The following is a 27885-nucleotide window of genomic DNA, read 5'->3' on the forward strand; positions in this document are numbered from 1 at the left end:
CACTCAAGACTGCAACAAGGTTTTAATATTACCGAGGCTGTGACAATGTGAACTTGCCCCTTAGAAGTATTTCCGATACACACTGAGAAGTTCATTAAATATGCATGCAAATATAACGACAGAAACACGAAACCGCTACTTGAACAAAGTTTGTGCACTGGCTCCTGTTTGGTGAAACGTATCCCATCATGCTGCTGCTGTGGAAGCAGACTGATCCAGGAGGTTCTAACAGCTAGAGAGATGAACAAGCCCTTAGTGAGGTCTCAGAAAGTCACAGCAGAAAAACAAGGGGAAGCATTTGACGACGATGCATCATGTAGTTACCATGTTTGTGCCGGTGCCGTGCTGAGTAGGCTGCGGAGCTACAAACGCGTACAGCTGTGCCTGACTGTCGTCGTGGGTTCGGTTTTGTACGATCATGCAGTTACGGTGACGGGATACAACTTTCTTAGCTTGCAGCCCGTCGATAGCGAGCTTTAAAATACAAATTAAGTAACAACACAATGTAGTAATACTGCAAAGGTTAGCCTCAAGCACACAGTGCATACACGGCACACGCAGATAAATGCATTCAGACTGCACAGCCGTATTTGAAACCACACGACGGCTAAAACGATATGTGCTACTGGTGCTGTTGATCGAATGCGCTATGGAGCCACCTTGACACTTGCATGAATTTGATCCCGGCAGCAGCGCACAAGAATGCATACAGATGAGTAAACTCATTGTAAACTTGAAGATTACTGTGCAACCTATTCGCAAACACTGCGTGTGAATGTGGGTCATTGCGCGCAGGGCCTCGCACAGTTTCCGACAATTTTGCTCATTGGCATGTAAACTTGTGAGGCTGCTTGCCAGTGTGCATAGAAAATTTTGAAAAATTAAAAATTTCTGGCACGCATAAATTTCGTGCCACTTGTGTGAACTAGTCATGAACATTGTGTAATCTATTCACAAACACTGTGTGTCATTGCGCACAGGGCCACACGCAGTTTATGCACAGTTTACGATGATTTTACTCATTGGTACGCAATCTTCCGTGGCTGTGTCCAGTGTGCAAAGAAAATTTTTAAATGTTTAAAATTTCTGGCATGCATAAATTTCATGCCACTTGCGTAAACTCGTTATGAACATTGCGCAACCTTTTCGCAAACACTGTGCGTCATTGCGCGCAGGGCCATGCACAGTTTACGATGATTTACTCATTGGTACCCAACATTGCAAGACTGTGTCCCAGTGTACAAAGAAAAATTTTAAATGTTTAAAATTTCTGGCACGCATAAATTTCATGCCACTTGCGTAAACTCGTCATGAACATTGTGCAACCTTTTCGCAAACACTGTGTGTCATTGCGCACAGGACCATGCACAGTCTACGATGATTTTACTCATTGGTACCCAACCTTGCAAGACTGTGTCCCAGTGCACAAAGAAAATTTTTAAATGTTTAAAATTTCTGGCATGCATAAATTTCATGCCACTTGCGTAAACTAGTCAGGAACATTGCGCAACCTTTTCCCAAACACTGTGTGTCATTGTGCGCAGAGCAATGCGCAGTTTACGATGATTTTACTCATTGGTACTCAATCTTGCGAGGTTGTGTCCCAGTGCACAAAGAAAATTCTTAAATGTTTAAAATTTCTGACATGCATAAATTTCATGCCACTTGCGTAAACTAGTCATGAACATTGCGCAGCCTTTTCCCAAACACTGTGTGTCATTGTGCGCAGGGCCACGCGCAGTTTACGATGATTTTACTTGTTGGTACTTAAAATTTTTTTAAATGTTTAAAATTTCTGGCACGCATATATTTCGTGCCACTTGCGTAAACTAGTCATGAACATTGCGCAACCTTTTCGCAAACACTGTGTGTCACTGCGCGCATGGCCTCGCACAGTTTACAACACTTTATGACACGTTTACTCATTGGCACACAGCGTGCCAGTGAGTAAACTCGGTGTAAACTATGCAAGGCCCTGCGCGCAATGACACACAGTGTTTGTGAAAAGGTTGTGCAATGTTCACGACTAGTTTACGCAAGTGACCTCGCACAGTTTGCAACAGTTTACAATGAGTTTATGCAAGATTGCGTACCAGTGCGAGGATCAAATTTGTGCAAGTGTCAAGGTGTCTTTATTCTGCTCAGACTCCTCTAATTCTGTCAGTCCCAGAGGTCAGCGTGAAATCGGTGCCGTGGTTTTTCTCTCGCATGGTCACAGTATCAAACTGTAAACACACGGTTAAAGGAAACAACACATCAAACTCAAAGCATAAAAATGAATAAGTTAATATCAATGATGTTGAAAATGTTATATACAAAATGAGAATCATGTAAAACTGAAAAATTTAAAATAAAAAAGTTTATATAATTAAAAAATACTCCGAAGACATTTCTGTCTTTTGCAAAGGAAAAACCACGCCTACTTATCCCACACTCATTCTGCCACCCAATGGCATCAGACCAGGAAACAACGCTACATAATACTGCCTTTCAGCACTGCAGTGTGCGCTCTACAACGAAGAAAAAAAAATGTAGTTTATCTTATGATATACATACATTATATACATGATATACATGTGAGTCGGAGGAGAAAGCAGACAAAAAACAGTGGAATCCCGCAAAAAAACCTACTGTGCCCGTGTAAATCTGAGACAGAGAGATATTTTTTCTTCTGTCATTTGTACACATCTCATCTCACTTCAATTTCATAATTACAAAAAAAGTCAAATAACTTTTCTTAGAATTCTTCCTCCATCTTGTACACAACAGAAAAGTAAGATCTGAGAGACAAGAACCATCATGCATTATGTGAGTGACCGGTTCAGAAGCGGGGGGGGTGTAAGGGCGGGGCAGGGGGCGTGGCTCATGTAGCAGGATTCAGAACTGGGAGGCGGAGCTGGGGTCACACTGCAGTAGCCGAACGATGGAGGGGTCACTTTTGGCACCTTTGATGAACTCCTCCAGAGACAGTTTACCTACAAGAAGAAGAAGAAGAAAAAAAAAATCCCATTATTATCGGTGAAGTATGACATCATATTTAGAGTCCTTTGATTAAATCAAAGCAACAAAATTAGTTGCAAGTTGTCAGCAGCTTCCAATAAAGTCATTGCATAAAGCTGCTAATGGAGTAACTGTATAAAGCAACTAAAAAAGTGACTAATAAAGTAACTTTTCAAAGTTACTTTGGCAACACTGATTATAATATTATACTGTTTATGTTGGATAAATGAAGAATAACACAATTTAAATCTCATGCCATTTTTTTTTACTTCCATTATTAGTTATCATTACTATTTTGGAGCATTCGAATTTTTACAAACTTGAAAATGTATTTTTTAATGACCTCTCAAGACTCACCTGTAGTACCACCAATGCCCACCAGGGGGCCACAGCCCACCTGCTCTTCGATCAGAGGAAAAACATTTTTCCTCTTTCTCCGTTTTCACTTCACATTATATTCATCACTGCTTTTCCCAGTTTCCTCCACTCACCATCATTATTCAGGTCCATTTGTCTGAAAATCTTATCAGTCCTCTTCTCCGGCGTGGACTCATCCTCTGGCATCTTCATCACCGAAGACACCATCTTGTAGATGGCCTGAAAGTGACAGAAAGGGAAACTGATGCATTGAATTCAACCAGCAGGGACTCATTAGGCGTCTCAGCAGGAAGAACCGAAGCACAAAACCGAAAATAAAGTCATTACCTTGAAGAAGCTGATAAATATGCTCTTAAAAGACCCCATGACTCACTGACATTTGCTATTCCTGATGCACCCCTCACAGTTCTACCACAAATACCCACGCAGGGTTTTTATAACCGCTTATGAGAAAAGCTCACTGTATTGATCTGATATAGCTTCATCTGTTGACTGATACAGCTGCCTTTTGTCCTCTGATGGCATTAAATTAACCTCTGCCAGTCAACAAAGGGAAGCCTGGAGTATCAGCTGGCCTCAGGCATGTCTACTGTCGTCTTATATGCACCCATTAAGTCTCCTCCACTGGGAGTATAGGGTGTAAAACAGACCCCAGATCAGTTTCATGGCAGTAGCCTTTACAAACAAAATGATATCAGAACCCATTGTCTGTGTTATGGCATATTTTTACACCTCTATCAAGGCGGTTACACTTTTGACTACCGACCAAAGACATCCAATCGTTGCTTTAGGTCATTGGTTAGCATCCAGGCTGAACATCTACACAGTAACACTGGACGCACCAGGAGCCTCATTCGTCAACTGTCCGGACATGCAGATTTGTGCTTACAAACATTTCTATGCAAAGTATGGAACACACCAACTTGTGCTTGAATTTATAAATGTGCGTAAATATACGCACAGTTCCATACATGTCAACCTATACGGACTGTCCGTAAATTATACAGATTTTTCCGAGTTTCATAGTCATACGGATGTACAAATAAAGTCTTACGGATATTCAGGGTTTTCTGTTGTAAATTTATTTTTTTACTGTTGTTTTTCTTAACTCCGCAGACTTTTTGCCAGCCGTCCACCATCTTTGTACTCCTCATAGAAGCTGTGTGATGACGTGCGCAATGTGAGCGTCCAATCGGAATTGGTTCACCGTCACATGGTTTTCCAATATCCAATCGTAGGGCAGAGCAGTCTTACATGGTAGGCACAAAGATTGTTAGGAGCAGTGATCTGTTACTCTGTGAGTTCTTGTTTCTGTAAAAATAGAACAGCAGTGTGACACTATATTTACGGGAAATATATTGAGTTTGTACAAAATACCTACAATGTACTTGTAGACATTGATTTTATTGACAGCAAGCAATTTTACTGTGGAGTAAGATGATTTAACTGTGGAGGACTTCCACCATAAAAGAGCCCATGGAGATCCCTGATGTTAGTTATTAATATATGGACAAAACCCCAGTTATGTGATACCGCTATGCGGTTGTGTGTACTTTAATAAAATAGATTTTGGTGCGATTTAGGAGGTTATAAGGATTTTGTGTTGATTTTATGGATTTTATCACTTGGTTATACAGGTGGACCCTCAAAGGGGTTGACATGTATGCAGTTCTGACCATGCGTAAACTGCACGGCATCTAGTGGCAGAACGGAGAAACTGCAACTCGAAATCACGGCATGCAACCTGATCCACATACGAGGACGCAGAGACATGAGTGTCTCTGCCGAGACAAGCTAATCGCTCAACAATTTTGACGCTCACTTTCACCACATGCAGAACACGTCTCATGACTGAGTCCACGAGGCCACTGAAAGTCTGGATCTTCGTCTTTGTCCACGACAACTGCAAATACAGACACTCCAAGTTCTCAAATTCTGTATTCAGGACATCTACTGATCCCACAAAGACCAAAGCATCATCTGCAAACACATGATCAGTCAATGTTTCCCCACAACAAAGGCACCAGACTCCCCGGCCTCACCAAACACCCAGAACTCATCACCAATGAACACCAGAATTCACTGGGAGGAACTGAGCTATTCAATCCACACTCCACACAGCCAACTATGATGTTCAGCAATGTATTGGAGATTGCACAGAGCAGCTTGATCAACAGATCAATCACTGTAAGATGTTAAGAAGTACTGACGATATTCACGCTTGCGATCACGAAGGTTTCCCACGGCTATGTTGCAGCTGATGGTTGACTTCTTGGGTGTGAAGGTGGAGTGTGCTAGTTGCTGAATGGTACATAACTGGGACTGATTTCTGTTGAAGATGACACTTGCTAAGGATGGCATGGTGGATTAGTGGTTAGCACTGCTGCCTCACTGCAAGAATGTTGTGGGATCACTTCCTGTATGTGGGGTTTGCATGTTCTCCTCATGTTCATGTGGGTTCCATCCAGGTGCTCCAGCTTCCTCCCACATCCAAAAACATGCGGGTTAAATGAAATGCGTACTTTAAATTGACCGTGAATGTGTTTGTCTGTCTATATTTGGCCCTGTGATAGACTGACATCTGGTCCACATCTCACCCTGTGACTGCTGGGATATGCTCCAGTCACCCCCCCCCCCCCCCCCCCCCCATGACCCTTGATTGGAGTAAGTGGGTGTAAACAAAGGAATGAATGATACTTGCAAGTCCCTTTCCTGACACAGAGAGCAGCGTAATGTCCCTGTAATCATGTTAATCCAGGACATCACCTTTCCCTCTACAGAGAGGAAAGGGAAAGTCTTCCAGTGTACTGGGATGATACAGTCAGTGGAGTCAGGGTAGGTGGTGGCCTGGAGGTTAAAGAGTCAGAAAGGCCTGTGATCAGCAGATCTTCATTATGATGTTCAATCAGATACGAAACTCTCTAAAGTGCCCGTGATCAAGCCCCTTAATCATCAAATTGCTTCCAGTGTGAACTTGTGTGCCTAACGTAGTAGCAAACTGTCATCAGTGTGTGAATGCAGGGTTTAAAATTTTCTGTCACTATCACAGATTTCTGTCAACTGCGTGGCCAAAAGGTCACATATGACATGACTCAGAGGCAGAGGTGGGACTGGCAAGTCATGAATCGGCAAGTCTCACGTCAGCTTGCAAACAGTTGGTGGTCATTATGACTTGAGACTTGCCGATTCATGACTTGCCAGTGACTTCGTCCCACCCCTGCTTGGAGGTAACGCTTGTCCGCTCCACACTGGTGAGTGAACGGTGCTATTGGACTCGAGCTTCCTGCCCCTCACTTGCTTGACATGAAGTTCACTTTCAGCTGCTTTTAGAACAAAATCAGGTGAAAAATCAACATATTTCAGTGATGCTCCTGCATCAGCAGAACTGTTTTTCTGATTGACTGTTTTAGGATAAATGAACCAGATTCTCTCATCATGCACTGTTTGGTGTTGGAGTGAAAACACACACACACACACACACACACACACACACACACACACACACACACACACACACACACACACACACACACACACACACACACACACACACACACACACACACACACACACACACACAGCTCTCTCTCTCTCTGTCTTGTCTCTCTCTATCTTAGCTGCACTCGGTCAGACGTGTTGATCGCTGTATCTCCCCATATTCCATAATGGAGGGGCTAAAATGGCTACACACATATTTAAACAGCAGAAAATGTCCCGACTCTGTGACAAAGCATAGACATACATTATCAGTAGTGATGTGATGATCCAGCCAATGATCGAGCAATTTATCGATCTTGGCCATGTACAAATTGACTTGAGCACAGAAATTCCGCTGCCCCGCACACAGACTGCTGTTTATTCTCACTCTTATGGAAAATTTTCAGAAAAGAAAACAATCTGCATTGTACTTTAATTTTAGTTCAAGCTGTAGCCACATCAAACGATCTGAGCAGCAACATACTGTATGTGGCGCAGCTATGGATCAGCCCGTGCACACATGAAGCATGCAGCCGACAGAGAAACAACAGTCCTATTGTCATCATACGGCAACATTAAATCATTAACACCTTTTACTGGACTTTCTATGACTGGGAAAGAACTCACTCTGGAAAAATCAAATTTTTTTTAACCATTTCATCGATCACATGACTGCTATCGGGTCAGAAGTGACTTTTCCATTCTGCACCTTTATCCGAACTCGTACAGAGCTCTGTGGGTCTGGACTATACCAAAGAAAAAGCTGATGGATTCTTTGCTGAGGTTATATAAAATGTTGAACAGGAGATGTGCAGGGAGGTGCAGCGAGCGAGTCCTGTAAATAAATGAGGACGATTCTATTTGCAGAGCCTCCCTGTGGCTAATTTTCAATCTGCTATTCACAAGGTAGGACCCAACTGCACGGAGGAACTTTTGGACCATGACAAATTCAAATCGTAGGCTGAGTTCTTGTCAGAACTTGTTGAACACAAGAAGCAACACAGTGTGCAGTGGGAAAAAAAAGAAAGACAGCAGGTCCGCGGAGGATGCAAACAGTAAAGTGTCAGGTACTGCACTGCAGTATGAAGGAAAGTTTGTGTTTTTTACGTGATGTTTGGGTGTAAGCACGAACCGCTTGGTTGCCACGCTGCACCACAAACTGAATCATCCTTATACCTTATTATCAGGAGTATAAGTTGTACCTGTCAAAAAATACCTTTTAAAAAGGGGACATAAATTAATACAAATCACACAGAAGTATAGTTCAGATTTTATTTTATTTTATTGTACTATCAGCTTTTTATTTGGGGATTTTTGTTCATTCTTGTGGTGTACTTTTTATTATTGTAATTTATTATTTTATTGAGTAAATTTTCTTTAATGTTTCATTTTAGAGAAAACCCAACATAAATAGTTGGTATAATTATTAATAAATGATAACTGGCGTGGACACGTGAACACTTCCAAGTTACTGGATATGTCTCGATCTGGTATCATTCATGTTATGGGTTCTGTGTGATTTCCTCCAGAGGACGAGCACACGTCCTTCACAGTGTGAGTATCAGTTTGAGTAGGACAACAGTATCGGTATCCTATCGCACATGCCTAGGTGGTACCGACCCACCCCGACTAATATGACTTGAAAACTAGTTACGGGCATGTGGTCCACATTGGTGCAGAGATCAAGATCTGACAGATGAATGAGCACTAATCTTCAATGACACACACACACACACACACACACACACACACACACACACACACACACACACACACACACACACACACACACACACACACACACACACACACACACACACACACACACACACACACACAAAGTAAAGTTTCCTGCAGGATTACGTAGGACAAAGACCATCCGTTGATCTGGACTCCAGTGAATCACTACAGCAAGCTGAGAAAACACTCAAGCAAACTGTGAACTTTCTGTGCCCGTCAAGATCAGACAGCATGATATGATGATTACACGAACAAATGACAGCTCACACACACACACACACACACACACACACACACACACACACACACACACACACACACACACACACTCATCTTCAACCGTTTAGTCCAATTAAGAATCGCGGGGGGCTGGAGCCTATCCCAGCAGTCATAGAGTGTGAGGCGGGGTACACCCTGGACAGGACGCCAGTCTGTCGCAGGGCCACATATAGAAACTGACAGGAGGTTTGGTTTGGACACAAATGCAAGACTCACAAACACAGCTCTGGTTGACAAACTTTAGTGGAGTGACAAGCAGTGGTCGGTACACGGGTAGACAGTCCAGAAAACACAGCAGCAGAATTATTAACATCAGGTCGGAACAAATGGGCAGGTGGTCGAAAACACTTTGAGGCAGGCAGGACATGAACATGAACGAGAGCTGGAAAGAAGGCACAGGGTGCATCAATCTGGCAAAGAAACAAAGCAGAATGAGCAGTATATATGCACCCCAGCGACGAGCTGCAAACTGAACACAGGTGAGCATGGAAAGCACTGGAAAGGGGGGCGTGACCAGGGAGAGAGAGAGACAGACACGCCCACCTGTAAAAGAGACAGAGAGACCCAAACAGAAAAGCATCCAACAAGGAGATAAACAAAAAAGAAGACAGCCTACACATAAAAACAGACTACAACCAAGAAATAAAAGCAGATCAAACACACCCCCTGACAGAAACACGGGGGAAACATGCAAACTCCACACAGAAAGGCCACAGGCGGGAATCAAACCCATGACCTTCTCACTGTGAGGCAACAGTTCTAACCACTAATCCACCATGCTGCCCAAATGATGCCCATTAAATGCCCATTAAAAATGATAAAAAAAAACAACTGATAAATATTCATAAATAAATGCAATGTGTGATGAATTTCAACTTTAATGACAATCAATATGAAAACTGGATTCTATTTATGTATGATTTTTCGATATAAGTTGCACCAGAGCATAAGTTGCAGAATGTCAAAAACTATTTTAAGAAAAACGTGACTTAAAGTATGAGTAATTGTGTTGTACAATCATTGTAATATTGCATGATCATTTCAAAACTGTGTGGTATTCTACTGACCAGTACACTTACAAAGAAAACATTATTATTATTATTATGGAATAAAAATATAGTTCACATATTTAGTTTTGTTGGAAATGATGACATGCCAATATAAAAGGGGGAAGGGGGTATCAAACATTACTTTTATTATAACTTTGGGATGTCTAAACGTTTTCACAGTACTGTAATATATATCTATATATATATAAAAGACAATCTATGTTTGTATGTATGTATGTAGGTATGTGGCACGGTTTGTGTTCACTAGGCACAGCCACAGTAATTAAGCAATCGACACCCCCTTGGTGCCCCCAGTCATCATAGCAAGTTTGGACGTCATTGAGGCCCTTAGGTTGAAAGAGTATGTGAGTGAACACACACATACACACACACACACACACACACACACACACACACACACACACACACACACACACACACACACACACACACACACACACACAGTTATTTTCACAGTTCACGTGGTACTCAGGTCATGTAGCAAGCATCACACTTTACTTACTTATATAGTAGCGCCTGGTGAGGGTGGACATTAATTCGAATCCAAACGGGTCAGTGCGCACTGCATGCGAGTTAAGGTGTGCGATTTTTGACTTAAAATGTACCTGCTGTGTACAGCATGCAGACTGTCAATATGACTCCCAAGAAGCAGGGGGCGCTAGGTCGTAAAACCCCAAGTGCTAAATGGATAAAATGTAATAGAGCTGTGAAACATCTGCAGAGACACTAAGAACATTATATCATTATATATCCCACAGCACTGCAGTGATATATGACACGTTATCACCTTTTCATCGTCATTCACTTGAGTCTCATGAATGTCACAAATTGCTTTATGAAAATTAATGATGACAACATACACACGATGCAATGAAACTTCAAATATTCAATGACATGGCTAAAATTAATCTCTATTACCTGTGCGTAGAATGGGTAACTCAGCTAGTATATATATACGAGGTCTGTGAGAAAAGTATCGGACCTTTTTATTTTTTTCAAAACCATATGGATTTGTATCATGTGTGATTGCATCAGACAAGCTTGAACCTTCGTGCGCATGCGTGAGTTTTTGCACGCCTGTCGGTTGCGTCATTCACCTGTGAGCAGGCTTTGTGTGAGCTCTGGTCCACCCCTCTCATCAGATTTTTATTGCGAATAAATGTATGAACGATTTGGAGCTTTGCTGCATCACTTTTTTCCAGAAACTGTGAGAGACCTCCAGGTGGACACTGTTCGGAAAATTAATATGGCTTTCAGGGACGATTTTATGGGGATTATACAAATTAAGGAGTGCTACTGCCGCTTTAAGGATGGCCCACAACTGCTGAGAGTGCAGCGCGCTCCCAGAGCCGATCGACAGGCTGACACCCCGCTCAAACAACCAGATCATTTCCAACGTTAAAGCTTTGTCGATCCAGGACCTCGTCTGACTTTCACAAAAAGGCAGGAGATGTGGACATCAGGACTTTTTCGGCACATTCCACTGTTACAGGAGTTTTTTTCATGGAAATAAAAGCGGAGGGACGCGCCATGGAGCTGTTCATTACGCGGCACAAAACCACCTCTGTGTTGGTCTCACAGGACGGCTTTCAGGTGGATTTCAGATGGATTCCGGTTGCTTTTCACTCATGTGATTATCTGATTGTGATTGTGCATGAGCTGGACATGCCCGAACATGTCCTGGAAGGCTTCATCACGGCGTTACTTTGCGCCATGCGGCTCGCGGAACTCCTCCGCACGTCTGTCTTAATGTGCTGATGTCCACGTCTTTTCACAATTCCTGTGCTAGTCAGACGACATACCGGATCAAGACAGCATCCAGTTTAGAAATGAACGGCACATTCCACTGTTACAGGAGTTTTTGTCATGGAAAGAAAAGCGGAGGGATGCGCCACGGAGCCGTTCTTTCCATGAAAAAAACTCCTGTAACAGTGGAATGTGCCGAAAAAGTGCTGATGTCCACGTCTCCTGCCTTTTTGTGAAAGTCAGACGAGGTCCCGGATCAACAAAGCCTTCACGTTGGAAATGATCTGGTTGTTTGAGCATGTCGATCGGCGCTGGGAGCGCACCGCGCTCTCAGCAGTTGTGGGCCGTCCTTAAAGTGGCAGTAACACTCCTTAATCTGTATAATCCCCATAAAATCATCCCTGAAAGCCATATTAATTTTCCAAATGGTGTCCACCTGGAGGTCTCTCACAGTTTCTGGAAAAAAATTGATGCAGCAAAGCTCCAAATCGTTCAGATATTTATCTGCAATAAAAATCCGACGAGAGGGGTGGACCACTGCTCACACAAAGCCTGCTCACAGGTGAATGACGCAACCGAGAGGCGTGAAAAAACTCACGCATGTGCACGAAGGTTCAAGCTTGTCTGATGCAATCACACGTGATTCAAATCCATATGGTTTTTGAAAAAAATAAAAAGGTCCGATACTTTTCTCACAGACCTCGTATATATATATATATATATATATATATATATATATATATATATATATGCAGACACACGTGATCTTTTGTTTTCTGCTGTATTATTTATCTATTGTCAAGTCAGTCGTGCATGTCATTGGTTTGCAATCACAGCCTCCATTATTTTCTGCATAAGTGGAAGTGAACTTGCTTAAAAAATGCACCAGTTAAATAAAAATGCTCTTCCTCTTTGGTTGGTGACACAATGCCTCCCCCCCTTCAATAGTACATAACCTCAGAGAGCCTGAGCATAATCCCAATATTATGCGCACTCAGGGATAAACTGTAGTTAAATTTACCCCTCTAATCCATGAGAAAGCACAAGCACACGAGCGTTCAGATGTACACACAAACAAAGAATAGCTCGACATTCTTAGCATGCGAGTGCGTCTCTTTATTTTCAGTCACAGGATTAGCACCCACCTACAAACTGCTGCTTGTGCCAGTACTGGAGTCTGTGTGAAGACACTAATTATCTGCTAGTTCCTGCAACTTACACACCAGTGCAAGTTCTATATTTAAAAAAAAAACAGAATTCAGGGATCAAACCACCAAACAAAATAAGCTTCAATATTAAATAAATAAATGCAGTCATTGAAGGTACACAACAGTGTATAAAAGACACAGATGCAACCTATACTCTGGAAAATAGGGAACATTGTTTAGTCACAATCTGCACTTAATACAAGTCACTCATCCGAGTATGAAATAGCTGAAGGAGCTTCTGAGAAGGAAGCTCTCACTGCCTCCACAGGTCTCCTGTCAGGTCATGAACAGCCTGCAGGGTGTTTCCTCTCCTACAACTTTCACTCCACTTCCCTCAAAAGCAGCGTAGTGAGACACCTACGATATCTCAGCACACAAAATAGGGTAGTCCCTGAGGTAATCCCACTTTTTAGAGAATGTATCTATAATAGATTACATCTTTCTTCTCTGCAACTGTAACACAATCCATCCATCCATCCATCCATCCATCCATCCATCCATCCATCCATCCATCCATCCATCCATCCATCCATCCATCCATCCATCCATCCATCCATCCATCCATCCATCCATTTTCTTCCACTTATCCTAGGTCGGGTCACGGGGGCAGCAGCTCTAGCAAAGCTGCCCAGACCTCCCGATCCACACACACCTCCCCCAGCTTCTCCGGTGGAACCCCAAGGCATTCCCAAGCCAGCTGAGAGAGCGTGATCTGGGTCTTCCCCGGGGCCTCCTCCCGATGGGACGTGCCCAGAACACAATACAGTTGAGTATTTTTTGTTCATTAATGACCAAAAGCAATGACTGGATGTCTTTGGGATGAGGTCTCTTCAGAGGTTCCTTGAGTAGTGCTGGAATGACTTTGTGTCAAACCAATTAACATTAGTCAGTTAACCATTGGTTTGGCACAAACTCATTCCAGTGTTAACCACAGGAACCTCTGAAGCGACCAGCTACTGAAGGCATCCAGTCTTTGCTTTTGGTCATTGGTGAAGATGAGGAGTATCACCTGCACTGTGAGGGAATGTCCTCTTTGACATTGTGGCCATGTGGTGTGTTTCTCCGGACATGATCTAGCACCCTGGATGCCTCAGTGTTGATGACTCTAGCAACTGGAAAAGGTCAAGGGGACGCCCACGGTACTTTCAAGGGACGCAGATGGACCCGTTTCCATCCAGGATCCAAAGCGATTGCTCACAGTGATGGATACAACACAGTGTGGCACAGTGCAAGCTTCCACACATGACCTGACCTGGTTACATAGGCTGGTTGGAACCTCTACTGAGCAGATACCAAAAAATTAACAGGTAACGGGTACTATGCCTACTGGAAAAGTAAAAAAAAAAGTAGAGGTGAGCCGAGTAGTGCTAGATCTGTGTCATGGAAAAGGGCCATTAGAGTCTTTGCAGACCCTTGTCTAAATCAAATCAAATCAATTTTATTTATATAGCACCAAATCACAACAAACAGTTGCCCCAAGGCGCTTTATATTGTAAGGCAAAGCCATACAATAATTACGGAAAAACCCAACGGTCAAAACGACCCTCTGTGAGCAAGCACTTGGCGACAGTGGGAAGGAAAAACTCCCTTTTAACAGGAAGAAACCTCCAGCAGAACCAGGCTCAAGGAGGGGCAGTCTTCTGCTGGGACTGGTTGGGGCTGAGGGAGGGAACCAGGAAAAAGACATGCTGTGGAGGGGAGCAGAGATCAATCACTAATGATTAAATGCAGAGTGGTGCATACAGAGCAAAAGGAGAAAGAAACACTCAGTGCATCATGGGAACCCCCCAGCAGTCTAAGTCTATAGCAGCATAACTAAGGGATGGTTCAGGGTCACCTGATCCAGCCCTAACTATAAGCTTTAGCAAAAAGGAAAGTTTTAAGCCTAATCTTAAAAGTAGAGAGGGTGTCTGTCTCCCTGATCTGAATTGGGAGCTGGTTCCACAGGAGAGGAGCCTGAAAGCTGAAGGCTCTGCCTCCCATTCTACTCTTACAAACCCTAGGAACTACAAGTAAGCCTGCAGTCTGAGAGCGAAGCGCTCTATTGGGGTGATATGGTACTATGAGGTCCCTAAGATAAGATGGGACCTGATTATTCAAAACCTTATAAGTAAGAAGAAGAATTTTAAATTCTATTCTAGAATTAACAGGAAGCCAATGAAGAGAGGCCAATATGGGTGAGATATGCTCTCTCCTTCTAGTCCCTGTCAGTACTCTAGCTGCAGCATTTTGAATTAACTGAAGGCTTTTCAGGGAACTTTTAGGACAACCTGATAATAATGAATTACAATAGTCCAGCCTAGAGGAAATAAATGCATGAATTAGTTTTTCAGCATCACTCTGAGACAAGACCTTTCTAATTTTAGAGATATTGCACAAATGCAAAAAAGCAGTCCTACATATTTGTTTAATATGCGCATTGAATGACATATCTTGATCAAAAATGACTCCAAGATTTCTCACAGCATTACTAGAGGCCAGGGCAATGCCATCCAGAGTAAGGATCTGGTTAGACACCATGTTTCTAAGATTTGTGGGGCCAAGTACAATAACTTCAGTTTTATCTGAGTTTAAAAGCAGGAAATTAGAGGTCATCCATGTCTTTATGTCTGTAAGACAATCCTGCAGTTTAGCTAATTGGTGTGTGTCCTCTGGCTTCATGGATAGATAAAGCTGGGTATCATCTGCGTAACAATGAAAATTTAAGCAATGCTGTCTAATAATACTGCCTAAGGGAAGCATGTATAAAGTGAATAAAATTGGTCCTAGCACAGAACCTTGTGGAACTCCATAATTAACCTTAGTCTGTGAAGAAGATTCCCCATTTATATGAACAAATTGTAATCTATTAGATAAATATGATTCAAACCACCGCAGCGCAGTGCCTTTAATACCTATGGCATGCTCTAATCTCTGTAATAAAATTTTATGGTCAACAGTATCAAAAGCAGCACTGAGGTCTAACAGAACAAGTACAGAGATGAGTCCACTGTCTGAGGCCATAAGAAGATCATTTTGTTGTGTGGGGCCGCTGAAGAGGAGGTACTGCTGGCCCACCACCACCAGAGGGCGCCCTGCCTGGAGTGCGGGCTCCAGGCACCAGAGGGCGCTGCCGCCTCACAGGAGCAGCCAGGGTGACAGCTGTCACCCATCACCTGAGACAGCTGACAGCAATCATCAGTGGGGTATATCAGCAGGACGGCATCTCCACCTCATTGCCGAGATATCGTTTCTACCGAGGAGGTAACGTATCCAGCTGACTATATCAACTTTGAATACTTTTTGCCTTTATACAGAGAGAGAGAGAGAAGAGCAGCAGGAGACAGTATTGGATAAGTACTCACACTCCTGCACTTCAGTGTTTTCTTGACGAGAGGGGGAGGTGGTGTTACCACCGTCCGTGTTGCTGGGTGCAGCGCACCTACCTCTGACTGTTTTTGTTCCTCGCCAGCAGTACCAGATCCGACAAGCGGAGGCAGTGGTCACCTGGGAGTTCGGGACTTGGCGGCTCCAGTATTCCCGGGGTTCGGTGGCGGTGGAAATCGAGTGGTTCCGGTTCGACTTGGACAGACGTCTCCTACCTTCGAGCCTGCCCACACGACACCATTGGAATTCGGCTTGTTCCCGAAATTGTAATCTGTTGTGTTTGTTGTGCGAGTTTCACAACAGTAAAGCTTTGTTATTTGACTTACTCCATTGTCCGTTCATTTGCGCCCCCTGTTGTGGGTCCGTGTTCCTACACTTTCACAACACATTTGTAACCTTCACTAATGCTGTTTCTGTACTATGATGAATTCTAAAACCTGACTGAAACTCTTCAAATAGACCATTCCTCTGCAGATGATCAGTTAGCTGTTTTACAACTACCCTTTCAAGAATTTTTGAGAGAAAAGGAATGTCGGCGATTGGCCTATAAATAGCTAAGATAGCTGGGTCAAGTGGTGGCTTTTTAAGTAATGGTTTAATTACTGCCACCTTAAAAGCCTGTGGTACATAGCCAACTAATAAAGATAGATTGATCATATTTAAGATCGAAGCATTAATTAATGGTAGGGCTTCCACGAGCAGCCTGGTAGGAATGGGGTCTAATAGACATGTTGATGGTTTGGAGGAAGTAACTAATGAAAATAACTCAGACAGAACAATCGGAGAGAAAGAGTCTAACCAAATACCGGCATCACTGAAAGCAGCCAAAGAGAACGATATGTCTTTGGGATGGTTATGAGTAATTTTTTCTCTAATAGTTAAAATTTTATTAGCAAAGAAAGTCATGAAGTCATTACTAGTTAAAGTTAAAGGAATACTCGGCTCAATAGAGCTCTGACTCTTTGTCAGCCTGGCTACAGTGCTGAAAAGAAACCTGGGGTTGTTCTTATTTTCTTCAATTAGTGATGAGTAGTAAGATGTCCTAGCTTTACGGAGGGCTTTTTTATAGAGCAACAGACTCTTTTTCCAGGCTAAGTGAAGATCTTCTAAATTAGTGAGATGCCATTTCCTCTCCAACTTACGGGTTATCTGCTTTAAGCTGCGAGTTTGTGAGTTATACCACGGAGTCACTTTGATTTAAGACTCTCTTTTTCAGAGGAGCTACAGCATCCAATGAGGATATAAAACTATTGACGAGATAATCTATCTCACTCACAGAGTTTAGTGTTATGTGGGCCGCTGAAGAGGAGGTACTGCTGGCCCACCACCACCAGAGGGCGTCCTGCTTGGAGTGCGGGCTCCAAGCACGGGAGGGCGCCAGACCCAGAGGAAGTGACAGCTATCACTCATCGCACCAGCTGTCACTCATCTACACCAGTACATAAGCCGGACTACAACTCCACCTCCCCGCCGAGAAATCGACTACCATTGGAAAGGTAATTTCTCTGCTGACCGACACTTTGTGTGTAATAACCTGAACTTCTATTGCAGCCATTTTCCTGGAGTGTTGCCTTATCTGGAGGATTGGCGTTTGGTGTGACAGCGACGGCTTCGCCTCACACCCCAACCCAGATAAGTGGTTGACCAGGAGCTGCACGAGTGTGTGTGATTGGAGGTGGAGGTGCTCCCTCCTAACTGTGTTTGGAATGTGGATTACTGAGTGTGCGGACTCACACTCATACATCTTATCTCTGCTTTCTGCCAGCAGTACCAGGGTCGACAGCCGAAGACAGAGGCCACCTGGGGACTCGGGACTTGGCGGCTCCGGTGTTCTTCAGGCCGTTGGTGGTGGAAGCCGTGTGGGACGCGGCTTCTCTCTCGTCGGGGGTCTTCTATCTTCGAGCCTGCCCACACGTCACCTGGTGTTAATTGACTGTGCAAATTCTGTGAATGTAGTTGTGTATTATCACAACATTAAATTGTTACTTTTTGGCTTACTCATTGTCCGTTCATTTGCGCCCCCTGTTGTGGGTCCATGCTACGACACCTTCACAACATTTAGGTAGCTACTCTACCCTGTGTTGGTATGGCATTGGAAAACATAAAGAAGGAATCATATCCTTAAACCTAGTTACAGCGCTTTCTGAAAGACTTCTACTGTAATGAAACTTATTCCCCACTGCTGGGTAGTCCATCAGAGTAAATGTAAATGTTATTAAGAAATGATCAGACAGAAGGGGGTATTCAGGGAATACTGTTAAGTCTTAAATTTCCATACCATAAGTCAGAACAAGATCTAAGGTATGATTAAAGTGGTGGGTGGACTCATTTACATTTTGAGCAAAGCCAATCGAGTTTAACAATAGATTAAATGCAGTGTTGAGGCTGTCATTCTCAGCATCTGTGTAAACTCACAGTAACAACCAGGTGGATGATAGATAACACCAAATAAAACTGGTTTTTGGGACTTCCAATTTGGATGGACAAGACTAAGAGTCAAGCTTTCAAATTAATTAAAGCTCTGTCTGGGTTTTTGATTAATTAATAAGCTGGAGTGGAAGATTGCTGCTAATCCTCCACTTCGGCCCGTGCTACGAGCGTTCTGGCAGTTAGTGTGACTCGGGGGTGTTGACTCATTTAAACTAACATATTCATCCTGCTGTAACTAGGTTTCTGTAAGGCAGAATAAATCAATATGTTGATCAATTATTATATCATTTACTCACAGGGATTTAGAAGAGAGAGAGCTAATATTTAATAGACCACATTTAACTGTTTTAGTCTGTGGTGCAGTTGAAGGTGCTATATTATTTTTTCTTTTTGAATTTTCATGCTTAAATAGATTTTTGCTGGTTATTGGTGGTCTGGGAGCAGGCACCGTCTCTATGGGGATGGGGTAATGAGGGGATGGCAGGGGGAGAGAAGCTGCAGAGAGGTGTGTAAGAATACAACTCTGCTTCCTGGTCCCAACCCTGGATAGTCACGGTTTGGAGGATTTAAGAAAATTGGCCAGATTTCTAGAAATGAGAGCTGCTCCATCCAAAGTGGGATGGATGCCGTCTCTCCTAACAAGACCAGGTTTTCCCCAGAAGCTTTGCCAATTATCTATGAAGCCCACCTCATTTTTTGTACACCACTCAGACAGCCAGCAATTCAGGGAGAACATGCGGCTAAACATGTCTTTGGATAATTACTGTTGTGAAAGTGTAGGAACACGGACCCACAACAGGGGGCGTTAAATGAACGGGCAATGGATAAGCCAAACAGTAACAATTTAATGTTGTGAAGTGCACAACGGAATACAGACAAATACAGTTCTTGGTACTACAAACAATTATATGTTGAGTGACGTGTGGGAAGGCTTGAGGATAGGAGACATCCATCCAGAACCGAGCCGGATCCCACACGGCCCTCACCGCCAATGGATCTGAAGAACACCGGAGCCGCCAAGTCCTGGATCCCCAGGTGGCCACCGTCTCCAGCTGTCAGACCTGGTACTGCTGGCAGAGAACAGAAACAGGGTTGATGAGTGTGAGTTCGCACACTCAGTAATCCAGTAATCCCACAGTCTGTGTTCTTTTTGGAGGGAGCACCTCCACCTCCAATCACACACTCGTGCAGCTCCTGTCTAACCACTTATCTGGTTGGAGTGTGAAGCGAAGCCGTCGCTGATCACACCAAACGCCAATCCCTCAGATAAGGCACACCACAGGAAAACGGCTGCAAAGAAGTTCAGACTCTAAGTCAGAGTTAAGTGTAGCAGAGAAATTACCTCTTATGGTAGCTGATTTCTCGGCGAGGAGGTGGAGTTGCAGTCCGGCCTTTATGGTGATGGTGATGAGTTGTATGAGTGACAGCTGGTGCTGATGATGAGTGACAGCTGTCACTCCCAGTGGCTCCGGCGCCCTCTCGCGCTTGAAGCCTGCACTCCAAGCAGGGCGCCATCTGGTGGTGGTGGGCCAGCAGTACCTCCTCTTCAGCGGCCCACACAACAGGACCCCCCCCCTCAACCAGGCTTGTGCGGGTGCCGGGTGTAGAAGTCGGCCAGGAGGGCCGGGTCCAGGATGAAGCTCCTCTTCACCCAGGAGCGTTCTTCGGGTCCGTATCCTTCCCAGTCCACCAAATACTGGAACCCCCGGCCCTTCCGACGGACGTCCAAGAGCCGGCGCACAGTCCAAGCCGGCTCCCCGTCAATGATCCGGGCAGGCAGCAGCGGTCCAGGGGCACAGAGTGGAGAGGTGTGGCAGGGTTTGAGTCGTGACACGTGAAAGACCGGATATATCCGCAGTGAAGCTGGCAGCTTTCGCTTCACTGCGGCTGGACTGAGGACTTTTAGGATGGTGAAGGGTCCTATGTATCTGTCCTTCAGTTTTTTGGATTCCACTTGTAGGGGGATGTCCTTCGTAGATAGCCAAACTGCCTGCCCGGGCTGATACGTAGGGGCCGGGGCACACCGATGGTCTGCATGGGCCTTAGCCCTCGTCCGGGCTTTGAGCAGGGCAGAGCGGGCGGTACACCACACCCGATGGCACCTCCTCAGATGGGCCTGGACCGAGGGCACCCCGACCTCTCCCTCCACGAGTGGAAACAATGGGGGCTGGTACCCCAAACATACCTCAAATGGGGAGAGGCCGGTGGCAGATGACACTTGGCTATTATGAGCGTACTCGATCCAGGCCAGATGGTCACTCCAGGACGTCGGGTGCGCGGAGGTCATGCAGCGGAGGGCCTGCTCCAATTCCTGGTTCGCCCGCTCTGCCTGTCCATTCGTCTGGGGGTGGTACCCGGATGAGAGACTTACGGTGGCCCCCAGTTCCCTGCAGAAACTCCTCCAGACCTGGGAGGAGAACTGAGGACCACGATCTGAGACAATGTCCGACAGAATCCCATGCAGACGCACGACATGGTGGACCAGGAGGTCTGCAGTCTCCTGGGCCATCGGGAGCCACGAAGTGGGCCGCCTTGGAGAACCGGTCCACTATCATGAGGATGGTAGTCATGCCCTGGGACGGCGGGAGACCCGTGACGAAGTCCAGGCCGATGTGAGACCAGGGGCAATGAAGCACGGGCAGAGGCTGGAGGAGGCCTTGGATCTTGTGGTGGTCCGCCTTGCCCCTGGCGCAGGTGGTGCAGGCCTGGACGTACTCCCGGACGTCGGCTTCCAGAGACGCCCACCAGAAGTGCTGCTGGACAACTGCCACGGTTCTTCGCACCCCTGGATGGCAGGAGAGCTTGGAACCATGACAGAAGTCTAGGACTGCAGCCCTGGCCTCTGGTGGGACGTACATCTTGTTCTTCAGTCCAGTCCTCAGGTCCGGGTTCCATGTCAGGGCCTCCCGGACGGTCTTCTCCACATCCCAGGTAAGGGTGGCCACGACAGTGGACTCGGGGATGATGGTTTCAGTTGGGTCTGACAGCTCGGGCCTGACTTCCTCCTCGTGCACCCGGGACAGGGCGTCAGACCATTGGTTCTTCGTCCCGGGGCGGTATGTGATCCGAAAGTCAAAACGCCCGAAGAACAGTGACCAGCGGGCTTGCCTGGGGTTCAGACACTTGGCAGTCCGGATGTACTCCAGGTTCCGATGGTCCGTGAAAACCGTGAACGGTACCGAAGCTCCCTCCAACAGGTGTCTCCACTCCTCTAGAGCCTCCTTCACCGCAAGAAGCTCCCGATTGCCGACGTCATAATTCCTTTCAGCCGGGGTCAACCTGCGGGAGAAATAGGCACAAGTGTGGAGAACCTTGTCGGACTCCCCGCTCTGGGATAGCACGGCTCCTATCCCTAAGTCAGAGGCGTCCACTTCAACTATAAACTGGTGATTTGGATCGGGCTGCACCAGGACTGGCGCAGTCGAGAACCGGCGTTTCAACTCCCTAAACACGGCTTCGCACCGATCCGACCAGGTGAAGGGGACTTTAGTGGAGGTCAGGGCTGTCAGGGGACTAACTACCTGACTGTAGCCCTTGATGAACCTCCGGTAGAAATTTGCAAAACCGAGGAACTGTTGCAGTTTCCTACGGTTTGTTGGTTGGGGCCAATCTCTCACCGCCGCAACCTTGGCCGGATCAGGGGCAACGGAGTTGGAGGAGATTATGAACCCCAGGAAGGACAAAGAAGTACGGTGGAACTCGCACTTCTCGCCCTTCACAAACAGCCGTTTCTCCAACAACCGCTGCAGGACCTGACGTACATGCGTAACATGAGTCTCAGGATCCGGGGAAAAGATGAGTATATCGTCTAGATATACGAAGACAAACCGATGCAGGAAGTCCCGCAAGACGTCATTTACCAAAGCTTGGAACGTCGCGGGGGCGTTAGTGAGGCCGAACGGCATGACCAGGTACTCAAGGTGACCTAACGGGGTGTTAAATGCCGTCTTCCATTCGTCTCCCTTCAGGATCCGAACCAGGTGGTATGCATTTCTAAGATCCAGCTTTGTGAAAATTTGGGCTCCATGCAGGGGCGTGAACACTGAATCTAACAGGGGCAGAGGGTATCGCTTGTGAACCGTGATCTCATTCAGCCCCCTGTAATCAATGCATGGACGGAGTCCGCCGTCTTTCTTGCCCACAAAAAAGAAACCTGCACCCATCGGGGAGGTGGAGTTCCGGATCAACCCGGCAGCTAACGAGTCCCGGATGTAGGTCTCCATATATTCGCGCTCAAGACGTGAGAGGTTGTACAGCCTGCTGGACGGGTACTCAACGCCCGGGATCAAATCAATGGCACAATCGTACGGACGGTGCGGGGGAAGGGTGAGCGCCAGATATTTGCTGAAAACGTCAGCAAGATCGTGGTACTCACTTGGCACATCCGTCAGATTGGGAGGGATTTTAACCTCCTCACTAGCTGTCGTACCAGGCGGAACCGAGGATCTGAGACATTTCCGGTGGCAGGTTTCGCTCCACTGAGCCACAACCCCAGACGGCCAGTCAATCCGGTGATTGTGTTTTATCATCCAAGTATAACCCAAAATCACACGGGAGGTAGAAGGTGTTACATAAAACACAATCTCCTCCCTGTGATTTCCAGACACCACCAATGTCACTGGCTGTGTCTGGTGTGTGATTAATGGAAGAAGGGTGCCATCTAGTGCCCGTACCTTCAGAGGTGAAGGTAGAGCCACTAGAGGGAGCCCGACTTCCCTTGCCCATCTGCTGTCCAGCAGATTCCCCTCCGACCCCGTGTCCACCAGTGCTGGGGCGTGAAGGGTTAGATCCCTACTCAGGATCGTGACTGGAATGCGTGCAGATTTTCGGGGTCTCTCTGCGTGGGTATTGTGACCACCCTTAGCCCAGTCTCTAAGGACGAGTGATGCTGTATTGACTGTTTGGGGCAGTTTTTCTGCGTGTGCTCGGTTGAGCTGCAGTGAAAACACTCCCCACGGAACAGCCTCCTTTGTCTCTGATCTGATCGCCTTTTGGCCCTGCTCGTTTCCATAGCAACGTCAGCAGGGGGGGCTGTCGTCACGTGGAGTGCCCTGGCTGTGGAGCGTGGGGAAGACGGCTCCCTTTGGGACCCGGGAGGAAGAGGGACGGCTTGTGCCTGACCACGCTCTTTGTCTCGCTCCCGTCGGTGTTCTGTTAATCGGTTGTCTAACCGTATAACTAGGTCGATAAGCCCGTCTAAATCCCACGGTTCGTCCTTCGCCACCAGGTGCTCCTTAAGGACCAGAGACAGTCCGTTTACAAAGGCGGCGCGGAGCGCAACAGCATTCCAGCCGGCTCGCGCTGCCGCGATGCGGAAGTCGACTGCATACTTCGCTGCGCTCCGACATCCCTATCTTATCGACAGCAGCACGTTTGAAGCGGTCTCGCCTCTATGAGGGTGGTCGAACACCTGTCTGAACTCCCTCACAAACCCAGCATATGTCATTAGGAGCCGTGAATTTTGCTCCCAGAGTGCCGTAGCCCAGGCGCGTGCCTCTCCTCGAAGCAAATTTATAACGTAAGCCACCCGGCTAGCGTCTGACGCGTACATGATGGGACGCTGTGAAAAGATGAGCGAGCACTGCATCAAGAAGTCCGCGCACGTCTCGACACAGCCTCCGTACAGCTCCGGAGGGCTTATGTATGCTTCAGGGGAAGGTGGGGGGGTTCGTTGAACGACCAGTAGAACATCTGTTTCTGGCATTCGGTCAGCAGGAGGAGGTGCTGCAGCAGCGCCCTGAGCACGCGCTTCCACCGAGCAGTGAAAGCGGTTAAGATTTGCTGCAGCTCACCTAACACGCCTCCTGCTGACACCTGTGCACCTCGCTCTTCCATTGGCTGTTCAAGCGATGGTTGACACCCCTTGGGATCCATGACGCTGGCCGAGAAATCCTGTTGTGAAAGTGTAGGAACACGGACCCACAACAGGGGGCGTTAAATGAACGGGCAATGGATAAGCCAAACAGTAACAATTTAATGTTGTGATGTGCACAACGGAATACAGACAAATACAGTTCTTGGTACTACAAACAATTATATGTTGAGTGACGTGTGGGCAGGCTTGAGGATAGGAGACGTCCGTCCAGAACCGAGCCGGATCCCACACGGCCCTCACCGCCAACGTATCTGAAGAACACCGGAGCCGCCAAGTCCTGGATCCCCAGGTGGCCACCGTCTCCAGCTGTCAGACCTGGTACTGCTGGCAGAGAACAGAAACAGGGTTGATGAGTGTGAGTTCGCACACTCAGTAATCCAGTAATCCCACAGTCTGTGTTCTTTTTGGAGGGAGCACCTCCACCTCCAATCACACACTCGTGCAGCTCCTGTCTAACCACTTATCTGGTTGGAGTGTGAAGCGAAGCCGTCGCTGATCACACCAAACGCCAATCCCTCAGATAAGGCACACCACAGGAAAACGGCTGCAAAGAAGTTCAGACTCTAAGTCAGAGTTAAGTGTAGCAGAGAAATTACCTCTTATGGTAGCTGATTTCTCAGCGAGGAGGTGGAGTTGCAGTCCGGCCTTTATGGTGATGGTGATGAGTTGTATGAGTGACAGCTGGTGCTGATGATGAGTGACAGCTGTCACTCCCAGTGGCTCCGGCGCCCTCTCGTGCTTGAAGCCCGCACTCCAAGCAGGGTGCCATCTGGTGGTGGTGGGCCAGCAGTACCTCCTCTTCAGTGGCCCACACAACAATTACATCACTAAAGTGGTTTAAGTGAAAACCAAACACGTGAACTCTGTAGAACTAAATGGCTCATCCAAATAACATCTACTCTGTAAGTAAGCTTTTGGGAAACAAACTTTTTTAAGATCCTGGTAATTCCGAGCTGGTTATAGTTCTCTTCCACATGCTATGACACTTTTTTTTATTAGTTCAGTTAATTGTTTCCTTGGGTTCTTTCATCTGCTCATTTCCCTTGTACAGTTTGTGTTTTGCTTACTTTTTCCACAAACTCAGAGTTCTTTGAGTTCATTTAAATTCTACTGTTTTATGTTATCAGTAACATTCAATGTAATTCTTGCCCCCATCTGATGGGGGGTGGGGGTGGGGGGGGGGGTGATGTGTGGCAACTGGATGTCTTTGGTTGTAGGTCTGTTTGGAAGATCCTTTGGTACCACCAGAATGACTTTATGCCAAGTGAACGGTTACTTGGGGAAACTCAGATGAGAAGTATCACTTGCACTTTATGGGAACGTGAGCCAAGAAGATGTCCACATTTCACCTGGCTGTGGCAGATTGGTGGTTACCAATTTAGCAATGAAGTCAAATACCAATGTGTGGGAGCACTGCTTCTTCTGGTCACTGCACGTTCTCGAAAATATAGTTCCAAGTGCCTCAGTCAGGTATTGGAAACATAATAGATACTCAGTAGAGATTTTACAAGTCTCTGAACTCTACTAAGCACCATTATTTTATGATGGAGGTGCCCTCCACCACATGCCAAATTGTCCACAGTGGACCAATGCTGTGAAGGTCATGGCATGATGCTGATGATGATGATGACAGCATCGATTTCCTTTTCAAAGCACTCAGTGAGCTCAGATGCCCTTTGCATTGGGATATTTACCCCTTAGAGGACAGAAAATGTTTCATCATATGACAAAGGTGATCACTCATAAAGACTGATTTCTAGTTATGTTTTAGCTGTGTGGATCAGTAGACTCAAACCAGAGCATGATGGGATGCTAATTGCTTCATTTATACAGATCTTTACACTCATTTATGCAAAAGGATCCAAGCCCACAATGAAAATCTCCAGCATCCAATCCTAATCAGGTGCCTTCATACGTTGCCACTAACCAAACACCATTTCCCCTTTGCCCTTCCTCACCTGTACGATCTCCAGCATCTCCTCACGGCTGATGTATCCATTTCCATCCAGGTCATACATACTAAACGCCCATTTCAGCTTCTGCTCCAGCTTGCCCCGTGACGTCACACTCAAGGCGATGATGAACTCCCGGAAGTCTATCGTCCCATCGCCGTTTGTGTCAAAAGTTCGGAAGACGTGCTCAGCAAACTTGGAGGCATCACCGTAGGGGAAGAAGTTGGCATAGATCTTCTTGAACTCCTCCACATTGAGCGTTCCACTTGGGCAGTCCTTCAAAAAACCCTGACAGAAACAGGACAAACGGAGAAAAGGTGGAAATCTTTCCTTTTAACGCTTTCTGTCTACATGTCTAAGACTGGATAATACATCAAGACAACACAGCTGTACATCAGCAGAGACCCTTTTATAACTGACCGGCATAAAAACCTTTTCAAATAGCTTTTTATAAGAAATCAACCTTTTCTTCCACAGCCAAATGTAATTGCTTGCCACAAAGGATTTTAGGCTTGGATGATACAAAAGCAGTTCTATCTCCTTTCCTAGAAGTCAGCTTTGACATTTCAACATTGTTCCTAAGAAGAAAGGGGAAGTAAAAGTCCTGTCAGTCTTGCGTTTGTCACCCAAATAATAAGAGCGCAAAGCTATTAGGAATCTCTCACAGATGAAGTGAGGTGACAAAGTGTCCCGATTTGAAGAATAAAATAACTTTTTAATTATCCTGTCAAATATGTGTATAAATGTCACAAAGAAACACTATTTTCTTTGATTCTTCCTTTACGTTAGCTGAAATGTTGACATTTAATCTCTCCTCTTTGGACTGACCAATATGCAGAACAATTGTAAAGTCATAGGAACTCAGTGAAGAATTAAGAAGACTTGTAGATTAACACAAGTTGAGAAGGTCTCTTGGAGCCATTTCTAAAAACTGAAGATTCCTAAACCATCTGTCAACCAAGAAAGGAACCATTACTCAAAAGTCAAAATAATAACACCAGACAAAAAATTGTGAGTGCAAGACTTTTTTAAAAATCTTTTTTAAGCTACTGATAATCTGACATAGTGAATAAAACTGAAATAAGTATCTTGAAGCAATAGAAATAAAGTTTAATAAACATTCTAAAATGCTCCAGACAGTCTGCACTTGTCTGCAGAAGTCTTTATTGGCCAAGTTGTATGTGTACCTTGTACCACTCCTGTAACTCGTGGTCGGAGAACTCTGTGTTTTCCCGGAGGTCCTGCAGCATCTCGGGCCGCAACTTGCTGTTCTGTTTCCCCATGGCAACAGGGCTCTGGGTTTCCTTGACAACAGCAGCAACTACAGCAGAAATCGAACCGCTTTCACACCTGTCAATCAGAGA

At 45.7% G+C, this 27885-nt stretch overlaps 1 protein-coding gene across 1 annotated transcript; it reads right to left on the minus strand.

Annotated features, from left to right (window-relative positions):
* Window positions 1-2378: 2378 nt before the first annotated feature.
* Window positions 2379-27885, minus strand: LOC117501715 (hippocalcin-like protein 1). Its single transcript, XM_034160685.1, has 4 exons — window positions 27709-27885; window positions 26528-26809; window positions 3492-3597; window positions 2379-2975 (listed from the first exon to the last, which is right to left on the minus strand). Exons 1-4 carry the CDS (start codon window positions 27802-27804, stop codon window positions 2878-2880), a joined length of 582 nt encoding a protein of 193 aa, XP_034016576.1. The 5' UTR covers window positions 27805-27885; the 3' UTR covers window positions 2379-2877.

This window comes from Thalassophryne amazonica, chromosome 20 (genome assembly GCF_902500255.1).
Source record: "Thalassophryne amazonica chromosome 20, fThaAma1.1, whole genome shotgun sequence".
Taxonomy (NCBI): Eukaryota; Metazoa; Chordata; class Actinopteri; order Batrachoidiformes; family Batrachoididae; genus Thalassophryne; species Thalassophryne amazonica.

Bases quoted from the DNA above. Each gene is read 5' to 3' on its own strand.
- LOC117501715 (XM_034160685.1), bottom strand. From the start codon at position 27,804: ATGGGGAAACAGAACAGCAAGTTGCGGCCCGAGATGCTGCAGGACCTC. The intron at 26,810-27,708 runs GTACACATACAA...TGTTTCTGTCAG, and splicing joins AGTTACAGGAGTGGTACAAG to GGTTTTTTGAAGGACTGCCC. The intron at 3,598-26,527 runs GTGAGGAAGGGC...TGTCACTTTCAG, and splicing joins AGATGCTGGAGATCGTACAG to GCCATCTACAAGATGGTGTC.